This window comes from Panthera uncia, assembly GCF_023721935.1.
Source record: "Panthera uncia isolate 11264 chromosome A3 unlocalized genomic scaffold, Puncia_PCG_1.0 HiC_scaffold_12, whole genome shotgun sequence".
Classification (NCBI taxonomy): Eukaryota; Metazoa; Chordata; class Mammalia; order Carnivora; family Felidae; genus Panthera; species Panthera uncia.
This window is the reverse complement of record NW_026057579.1, coordinates 31,849,351-31,859,527: the sequence shown is the minus strand read 5'-3', so window position 1 is coordinate 31,859,527 and position 10,177 is coordinate 31,849,351. Positions and strand designations below refer to the sequence as shown.

At 47.1% G+C, this 10,177-nt stretch overlaps 1 protein-coding gene across 3 annotated transcripts in view; it reads left to right on the top strand.

The window, feature by feature from the left end:
- SLC66A3 (solute carrier family 66 member 3) overlaps positions 1 to 8,783 on the top strand; it is a 14,543-nt gene extending 5,760 nt beyond the window's left edge. For 2 of the 3 annotated variants that reach the window (XM_049652514.1, XM_049652515.1), the window contains exons 3-7: positions 28 to 97; positions 2,129 to 2,186; positions 4,479 to 4,599; positions 6,651 to 6,692; positions 8,072 to 8,783. In XM_049652514.1, coding sequence (XP_049508471.1) covers positions 28 to 97; positions 2,129 to 2,186; positions 4,479 to 4,599; positions 6,651 to 6,692; positions 8,072 to 8,163 — 383 coding nt within the window. In that variant the 3' untranslated portion in view covers positions 8,164 to 8,783. The other variant, XM_049652517.1, reaches the window with a different exon arrangement.
- Positions 8,784 to 10,177: the final 1,394 nt, after the last annotated feature.

The following is a 10,177-nucleotide window of genomic DNA, read 5'->3' as shown; positions in this document are numbered from 1 at the left end:
GCCTCCCTCACAGCCTTTCTCTTTCAGACGTCCTCCTCCTGCTGTGTGCCTTCCATTTCAACGGGAACGTGAAAGGAGCAGCCCCGTACATGGCCGTGTATCCTTTTCGTTGTCCAGGGATCCGATGGGACTGGGGAGTCAGGTGCTTTGGCCAGAGCCGCGTTCTTGTGGTCAAACTGAAAAAGATCCCAAATGCGCGTGAGTGAATATGTACCCTGTCCGGGGCCTCCCCCCACCCCGAGCCCCGGGCTCCAGGCCCGTCCCAGCTTCATTCTTCAGGGGAGGCAGAGACATTTCTTCTTCCCTGAGAAAATGGCCCCCAAGTATGTGAAGTCATAATAACGGGAATGTCTGTCGTGAACTCAGAGGCCACTAACGCGCCCTCTCTGCCCAACAGTGTGGGCGTGCGGGTTCTGGACGGCTGGTTCAAAGCGAAAATCGTGGCCAAGACATTAGAAGGGACTTGGTGGTGGCGGGTGGGCGGGGCATCTGGTCGTGACACAGACCTATGCTCACTCATGGTGCCTCTTCTGTGAACAGGGGCCGGGCTCTTGTTTCGGTTCTGTAAACCTTCAGAGGTTCTCTTGGGAATTCACGGTCCTTAAAAAGCCAGGAAAGCCTTTCCAGTGGCAGCCAGTTAATGCGGCCGTGTCTGCGAAGTGCCCCGAGCGGGTTACTCGTACATCCGCAGGGTGGAGGAGAGAGGGAGGGCACCCTTCCTGTCTGCACTGGGCTGGGCGCCTTGGGACGTGGAGGCTGGGGGACACCTGCTGCGGCCACCCCCTGGGTGTTCGTGGGCACAGGCCGGGAGCTCCCTAAGCTGCAATCGTCCTGTCCCGTCCTGCCTGTGAAATGACACAGTCATGCCTACCTTGTGGCAAGGATCACAGTACCGGGAGCACAGGACAAGCTGAGCAAGCGGCAGCCTCACGGCAGCTGCCCGACTGGGCGGCTGTGTAGGGAGGGGACTGAGTTCTGACCCCCTGCTGTCTACCCATCCTCCCCACTCAGCTTCTCTCTGCGCAGCTCTGCCCAGCTGGTAAAAGGGTCTTGAAAACAGCACTTTGAAGATGAAAAGCGTCGTGTCGTTTACTGTTTAAATAAAACACGACAATTTACCTTTGTACGGGTGGTGAGGCTGTGGACTGCAAAAGCTGGGCAGCTCCCTGGATGAGCGGGATACTTATAACTTCCTCCTGTGAGTGGTGATGAACCAGAAGTAGGGTTACCATAGTAACTGATTTTTTTTTTTTAAGCAGAAGTATGTCCCAAATATTGCATGGGCCATACTATACTAAAAGACTGTTTTTGTTGGTCTGAAAATTCAAATTTAACTGGGTGCCCTCTGTTTAAGAAACTGAGTTAGAGTGTTTTAAAAACAAGACTTCATCTGCCTAGGTTCCAGCTGCCGTTCTGGCGTTGACTAGGTTGCCAGGAATTCGTTCTGGTCACACCGGGCATTGTCTCTTTCGATCCCTCCATTTAAGTAATGTCCTTCATTATAATCGTAGCGCGCTGGGTGTCTGTGATGTGCACCAAGGCACTGAGGGGGTAGATGGGGCAAAGGAATGTTAAGACCGTTTTGCGGATAAGCAAACCAAGGTCAAAAGAAGGAATGGGACTTGCCCAAGGTCACAGCAGAGGCTGGTGGTCATCCCCTCACCCGCCCGGCTTCTGGAGCCTGACTTTCTGTGCTTTTTGCCGCCTCACTGGGCGTGATGAAAATCCGCTTTCATTCTTCCTGTCTCCACCTGGGTTTACACTGGGGTTAGCAGGAAAGGGGAAAAGAGAGTTTTCACGTGACCCCAGTTTTGCAGAACGTGCCTGCAAAATGTTGAGCTGCTTCTTTAAATGCCTCACTTTTGACATCACCCTGGAGAGGTCTGCATGGCTGGGAATGAAGTGGGCGAGTAGAATCGTTTAGAACCACAAAGACAGGGCGCTTGGCAGTTTTCTTCCGTGATCTGCTGTTATGTTGAGCCATTTTTGTCTTTTCCAAATCGGACTGGTCCTCGCAGAGCCTTTCCCAGGTTGGCTTATGTGCGTCACCTCCGTGCTCTTGGCGTGTCCCCATGGGCGCGGGGTGGGGGGCGGCCGAGCCACTGCTGTCTCCCTTAGCGCTCGGTAGATTTGTGGCCTCGTGGTTCGTCCTTCCCCTGCAGAAGTGGATCATAGATCTGGCCATGGTAAGTGCATTGCCCCTGGAGAAGAGAGACCGCCGTTCCTGCAAAGAACTTGATGGGCCGAGTGTTTAACCTGCTTATTGAAGGATAAAGGGGTGAAAGTGCAGTCCTACCCCAATGTTATAAGACATTAGTCCCACTTAGGCGTTTGGTAACATTTTCTTACTTCCTTTTTCGGGGGGCCATAGAGCACCTGGCTGGGGAAGTAATTAACAGCAACAGAACGAGCAACGGTGGTAGAATGAGCCTAAAATAAAGAGCTTCTTATCAGGTTAATGATTACACATTGGCTACATACTCATTTTTTTTTTTAATTTTTTAATGTTTTTTTTTTTTTTTTTTTAATTTTTTTTTCAACATTTTTTATTTATTTTTGGGACAGAGAGAGACAGAGCATGAATGGGGGAGGGGCAGAGAGAGAGGGAGACACAGAATCGGAAACAGGCTCCAGGCTCCGAGCCATCAGCCCAGAGCCTGACGCGGGGCTCGAACTCATGGACCGCGAGATCGTGACCTGGCTGAAGTCGGACGCTTAACCGACTGCGCCACCCAGGCGCCCCTTAATGTTTTTTTTTTAATTTATTTTTGAGAGAGAGAGACAGAGCATGAGTGGGGGAGGGGCAGAGAGAGAGAGAGAGAGGGAGACAGAATCGGAAGCAGGCTCCAGGCTCTGAGCTGTCAGCAGAGTCCGACGCGGGGCTTGAACTCACAAACTGCGAGATCTCGACCTGAGCCGAAGTCAGAGGCTTAACCGGCTGAGCCACCCACAGGCCCCATACTCATGATTTTTTTTTTTAACTTTGCCCCTCTCCCCCACGGAACATTTTTGTCCTTGGAAAACGGTTAGCCCTGTGCGTTTATCCTACCTTGGGTAAGGCGCCAAAGTCCCATAGTGTGAGAATAGAACTCCGAGCGTGGGTCAGGGAGCATTTGAGCCCAGATCCTCTCTCCAAAGTGACTGGATGCCGCTTCTCCACCCAAAGGGAGAAGGAGAAGGATCGGTAGTCACCAGTCACTGCCTGCCACACCCAGGCTCATGAACTTCACCACCCCCTCCCCAGCGCCTTGGCTGTGACCCTTGCTTGGAAAGCGAACTTGGCTCCCTGTTACATTCCAACCTTGTGACCTACGGGGAGCAAATGGGCAGGGTTTTAGCATAAGTATGTCCCAAATATTGCACGGGACGTACCTATGCTAGAAATTACTTGTTGTTGATCTGAAATTCAAGTTTCCCTGGGCGTCGTGTATTTTTATTTGCAAAATCTTTCCGGGCCTTGGTTATGAAGACTCCTTCTTCTTGATTCCGAAGATGGCATTTCCTCCTGAAGACGGATCCGGCAGAAGGTCCAGCAGACGCGGTTAGCGTATCTGCTCGGCAGTGGCCTTCCCCCTGACACGAGTGGACAGGGCCCTACCTAAGTCCTCGTGCCCAGGCTTTCCGAGGCCCGGTCCGCCGTGCTCGCGGTCCCGACCCGACTCCCCACCGGCCGGGGCTGCAGATGCCGTCTTCCCACCTGGGGTCAGTCGTCCGAGCCATGTGCTCCCGGCGTGACCTGTGTTCGGATCTGAGCACAGGCCCTTGCTCTCTGCCTGGAGTGCTCACTCGCCCGGACTTCTCTACAGTCCTCCCATGTCCCAGCCGCCCCTTCCCTCCTCTGCCTTTACCAGGACGTGTTGCTGTAACCCAATAAGAACGGGTCAAGGGCCAGCCCCGCAACAGGTGCGGGGGACCGAGCAGAGCCAGACCCGATGCCCCACCCCCAACCCAGTCATGTTGCTTTCCTCCTGAGGGTGCACCCACCCATCTTATCTATCCATCCATCTTATCTCTCTATCCATCTGTCCATCTATCTTATACCTCTCTACCCATCCATCTTATCTATCCATCCATCCATGCACCCACCCATCTATCTTATCTATCTATCCATTCATCCATCTATCTTCTCTATCCATCTATCCTATCTCTCTCTCTCTCTCTCTCTCTCTCTCTCTATCTTATCTGCTTTTATTGGCAGGTGGTCAGATGGATAAGCCTTTGTGGCCATGCAGTGATCCTTACTCCCACCTCCACACCAGCTGCACGCCCACCAGTTACCCACTGAACAGTGGGACTGGTGCATTTATAAACCAGCATCTCGCTGCTGCCTGCTTTTTCACTGAACCCGGGCTTTGTCCTCGTACAAACCGGTTGTCTCTTGTCCTGACAGTTTGGCTTCAGAAGCACGCTCAGTATATGACGCTCTTGTTTCTTTAACTGAGGGACTGCTAACTTTCTCATGTTTTACCTGCAAACAGAATCTAAGTACTTTCATCAGCGTGGCCAGCAAGTTTGCTCAGCTCCAGTACCTGTGGAAGACCAGGGACTCAGGCACCGTGAGCGCCCTCACCTGGAGCCTCGCTGCATACACCTGTGCAAGTAAGAGCCAGACGCCGTCCACCCGTCACGGTCCCACAAGCTTGAATCCTGTGCACATAGAACCTCCAAGTGGATCCGTATTTATGATTCCGATGGCACGCAGGCTACTTTCCGGTGTCTGCAAGATCCCTATTCCACTTGCTAAAAACAAACGAGAAACACCCCTTTCTCCAAAAATCTGGCTGAACATCAACAGTCCTCTTTTGCTCTTTGAAAAGCATCAATAGGTTGATTATATTGAATCCACTAACTTGGTTTTAAAATATGACCCTTTCTGATGTAACAGATGAGAGATGAAAAGCATACATTGGCTTTTGAGAATGAATAGACTTTGCCAGGGTGTTTTCCTGGAGCCATGTTATTTGGTCTCAAGTTCAGAATTTCCACTGTTCATCTGGATTCTTGCAGGAACCTAAAATACATACACACATATATATATATATATATATATATATATATATATACACACACACACGTATACCTGTATATATATACCTATATATATACATATACATACATATACATACATATATATACATATATACATATACATACATATATATACATATACATACATATACATATATAGATACACATGCTATTTTAGGTAGAAAACTTTAAAAATTCAGGGCTATGACGTTACTTAGATTTATTAGTTTTAGGTATTTGAACTATGCTTCATGTTTCTTCTCCATCAGGGGTTTCTGGAAGGGGTCTTTACGTCCCAAGTTATGTAAAATTAAGGCTTCTTGGGTTTTATTTTTAGCTTGAGATGTTAAAGTGTTATGAGATATATATATATATTTTATGTATATATAATGTATAATATATATATAGTTAGGAAATATATATACATGTATATATGTATATAAGTGTATATATATATATATGTATATATATGTTTCTGGAATTGCTGATTTGATATATTACTTATTAGCTCCCTAATTTTACCTTCAGGTAATCTTAAGTGTTGTTTCTTAAATTTTCTTGTAGGAAATCTTCGGAACTTGTAACTTTAGAGACCATGTATTACATTTCCATCTGTTTTGCATGGTACCCTGTGCTTGAATGAGTCCTTAAATACATATTGGATACATGACAAACTGAGGATTATAACTTTATGGGGAAAAAGTGAACTGGCTTTAAACCTAATTTCCTAAATGTGTGATGTGTGAGGCAGAGGGAGAGTTTTGTGTGGGTGGGTTCGGGTCAGGAAGGAAGGGCAGGCGTTGAGTTACAGGTAGTGTCCTCGAAATCCCACGTCACATCTCCCACACGTGTCTCCTGTGGCCACGAAGGAAAACGCTGTACCAGACAAACGAATTGAACGGAACAGTTCTAGTTAGACCTTTAGGGAAATCATTGCCCTTTGCTGGGCCTCAGTTTCCTTTACCTAGAAAATCTCTACAAAAGAAGGGGGTCAAGTTCAGTCATTTAAAAACCTTGCTTTTTGTTAGTGGAAGCCTTTCTTTATTATTATTATTTTTTAATTTATTTATTTTGAGAGAGACGGCGTGAGTGGGGGAGGGGAGGGGCAGAGAGAGAGAGGGAGAGAGAGAATCCCAGGCAGGCTCCGTGCTGTCAGCAGAGCCCAATGTGGGGCTCCAACTCATGAAGCCGTGAGATCATGACCTGAGCTGAAGTCGAGAGTTGGACACTTAACCGACTGAGCCACCCAGACATCTCTGTTGTTAGTAGAAGCCCGTCTTTAAAGTAAACCTTACCAGAAGTCCCATACGTATGAGATTTTCCAAACGTGCTCTTTGGGGTGGGGGAGCTGTGGCTGGGCACACACCGTGGGTTCTCGGCTTCTCCCCGGTCCCTTGGGCAACACTGCTTCTGCTCTTAGGAGAGCCTCAAAACCACTGGGCTAGGACGCGTGGCTGGCTTTGAGAGGTTTTATAAAATACAGTACCGATTTGGTGTTCCGTACTACCAGGATCTTTCAGGAACGGTTAGCATCTATTCCTGTATTTGAAATGGGAAGACGTTAGCTGAATACCGACATAGCTGAGAAGCAAGTTGACATTGTTGAATATCTTCTCTTACAGCAAGAATAATAACAACGATAATGACCACCGGCGATCTTACGAGTAAGCGAAATCTTTTTTCTTCCCATTTTTTGGACTGCGTGCCCTTGGTGGCTCCTTCCCTTGTAAGTTGTCTCAGGGTTTCACGGATCAGCTGGCTCCACGTACAGTTAGAGGCCACGGTGTATTCCCGGGCGTCAGCCCCCGCTTACAGGGCTGAGCACCTACTTCGTGTTAGCGCCGGGGATACGGCCTGCAGCACGAGGTCGTAGACTGCCGTCCTCGTGACGCTTCCACGCCAGCGGTGGGTGGAGACGGACGGTGTGGTCAGCGCACAATTAGCTACTCAAGAATACTGGGAAATGTGTTCTGGAAAAGCAGGCCAGGAGGAGCACCTGATGGGGGAATGTGACCTGGCTGGAGGGGCCTGGGGAGGTGAATTTGAAGAGAGAGATGGGGGGACGGGGGAAGAGACGATGACAAGCCCGTGAGCGGGGGACACGTGGCTTAGCCATGGAGAGTGAACAGGAGGGCTGGGGGTGAGTGAGGACGGACTCTACTGAGGTGACAATCATTAGACCCCCACATCCTTTTTTTTTTTTTTTTTTTTTTTTAAGGGGGACACTGTGATGGAGGAGAAAATACGTGGGTTGGTGTAAAAAGAACTTAGTAATTCCCTAGGCTGTTTTCCACTCCCCAGCCAAGCGTATACATTTTTTGGAAAAGAATGAAAACAAATGGTGTCACCCGTTCTATGAAGACTAGAGACATGTCCCTGGTACACATACCGGTTAATTGTTCCTTGAGAAATATGGCTACAGGAGAGTGAGGCACCCCTGTCCCTTTGCAGAGACTGTATTTTGGGCTGCAACACCTTCTGTCAGCAGTGAGCAAAACACTAAAAGTACTGTGGTCAAACCATAAACTTGGGTCAAGTGGGGAAAGAGGTCTGAGTCTTCTCCGCAGGACTTGAAGAATTCTGTGTATGGGAAGAAGAATCCAGCCGTAAGGAAACAACAAAACGAACCTACGTATTACAATTTTGGAAGATTGAGAATGTTCTAGCTATGGTTTGCTTTGTAATTAAAGTGACAGCTGTTCCTGAAAGCGATCAGTGTATCTGGGGACAATCTTTTAAGAACAGCTTAGCTGGTATCTTACAAATGTTTCACAACCACAAAGATACATTAACTCTCCTCAGGAGAGTGTTCATCGAGTCACTTACGGTAAAGTGCTCTCCCCCCAGAAATATTTGGAACCAGCGTTGTTGAAAAGTTCCCACGAGGCGGTGTTGTGAACCTTATGTGGTAGACGGGGGTAGGGGCGGGCAGTTATTTAGGCTTTTAGGCTTCTACTTAGAGCAGTAGGGCAGGAGCGATTTTGCATTCGAACACGAAAACAGTACTCTTTAACACGTACTTTTTCTTTTTGATCGATTTCAGTTCTTACACGTTTCGTGATCATGCTTGCTTTAAACGTGTGGGTAACCACCACGGTCCTTCGCTACAGGAAGACGGCGGTAAAGGCTGAATAACAGATGCGCTGCCCCTCCACACGAAGTGGATTCCTAATAACTGAACCACAGCTCACTGCTGAATCAAGGTCTCTTAGAAGTTTAGTCAGTTGCTTCAGAAACGCTGAATTGAAGCCAGATGTATTTTGGACAGGAGCCACTTAAACACTTGTTGAGAAATGTTGATTTCCTTCCCACTCCTCCCCTTCGTGCGTGAGGCAGAGGCAGGTCTCAGACACCTGCAAGTCGAGCAGTGAAGACGACGCTCTTCAGCTTTCAGAATCTTCTAAGAAATAAATCCTCTCTAGAGCACAAATGATTATGAACGGAGTGGGATTTTAGTCAGAAGTGAAATTGTAGTAAATTACCAGGGTCACTTTCTGGGGCGTTTTTTTTTTAATATAGATGTAACAGGATGGCCTTGCTGGATCCTAATACACGATAATGCCTCCTTAGGCTATAGTAAGGATATCGAGGCAAGCAAAAACTAATTGGCTCGAGTTTATATACCCAAGTAGTGCTGTAACTTCATATAGTGCCTTTAATTCCTAAGGAATGGTCGATTGGCTGCAGTCTCTACAGCAGCAGGACGAGGCAGTCCCGATGAACTTTCTGATTCAAGCACCATGCTGCCATCTTTAAGAGTCACACCTTTGAAAAACAAAAATGTCCACTGAAAATAGGTGCAATAAAAGGTATTGCTGGGGTGCTGTCAACTTCTTACGGATTTTATTCTTGTTATATTCTAAACGTGATGTTAGGATTATCGGACACTGCATTTTACCGTAAAAGTTTATAAACGCTAGAATTTAAAAGCTCTTTCCCTTTATAATTGAATGGCATTGTTACATGTAATAAGTAAATGATGTTTATTAGAAAATGTTTTAGTGTCCTATGTAAGATAAATAAATCATTCTGTAGTTTTTAAAATCCTAGTTGTCATTTTTTTATTTATTTACGTAAGCTCTACACTCGACGTGGAGCCTGAACTCACAACCCCGAGATCGAGTCACATGCTTATATTAACTGAGCCAGCCAGGCGTTCCTCACAGTTGTCAATTTAAAAAAAGTCCAAGTGAACCTTTTCTCATATGCAATTATAATCTAACCATTAGGAATAAATACAAATTAGGTGATTTGAGTCCATTTTATTTAAATATACTTATTAGAAATTTATCATTGCTTAAAGCTTCTCCTTTAAGAAAATACTATCTTAGGGGTGCCTGGGTGGCCCCGTCAGTTGAGCGTCTGACTCTTGATTTTGGCTCAGGTCCCCATCTCATGGTTCATGAGCTCAAGCCCCGCGTCGGGTTGCATGCTGACAGGATCCTGCCTGGGATTCTCTGCCTTCCCACCCCCCCACTCCACACTCTCTCTCTAGGCCTGTCTCTCTTAAGTAAACTTAAAAAATAAAAAGAATACACACTCTTAGGTGAACCGTTCCCCATTTTTTCCCCCTTTGGCAGAAAAGGGAACAAACATTTGAACTATTCCAGATATCCTACACACATTATCATATTTAATCCTACAACAATCCTGTAAGTAAAAGTCTCCGTTTTACAAAAGATGTAAACACTGAAGCTGAGTGGATAACCTGTCCCGGATCGGGCAGCCAGTAAGTACCCTAGATAAGAACCCACTGGTTACAGGGGCGCCTGGGTGGCTCAGGCGGTTGAGCATCCGACTTCGGCTCAGGTCATGATTTCGCGGTTCATGGGTTCAAGCTCTGTGTCAGGCTCTGTGCTGACAGCTCAGAGCCTGGAGCCTCTTTTGGATTCTGTGTCTCCCTCTCTCTCTCTGCCCCTCCCCCGCTCATTCTCTCTCTCTGTCAAAAACAAAACAACAAAAAAAGAACCTACTGATTACCAAAGAAATAACTTTCTTGAAAACTACCTCTCAGCAAAACAGGCACTCTGCGTCTTTTCCTTATCCTGGACACTCAAATGAGATTGTTCGACTTGCAAGTCCCTCAAAATACCTAAATCAGGCCAGCAACAGACTCCTTATTGAAATTCTATTTTTATTTCTCCACGGA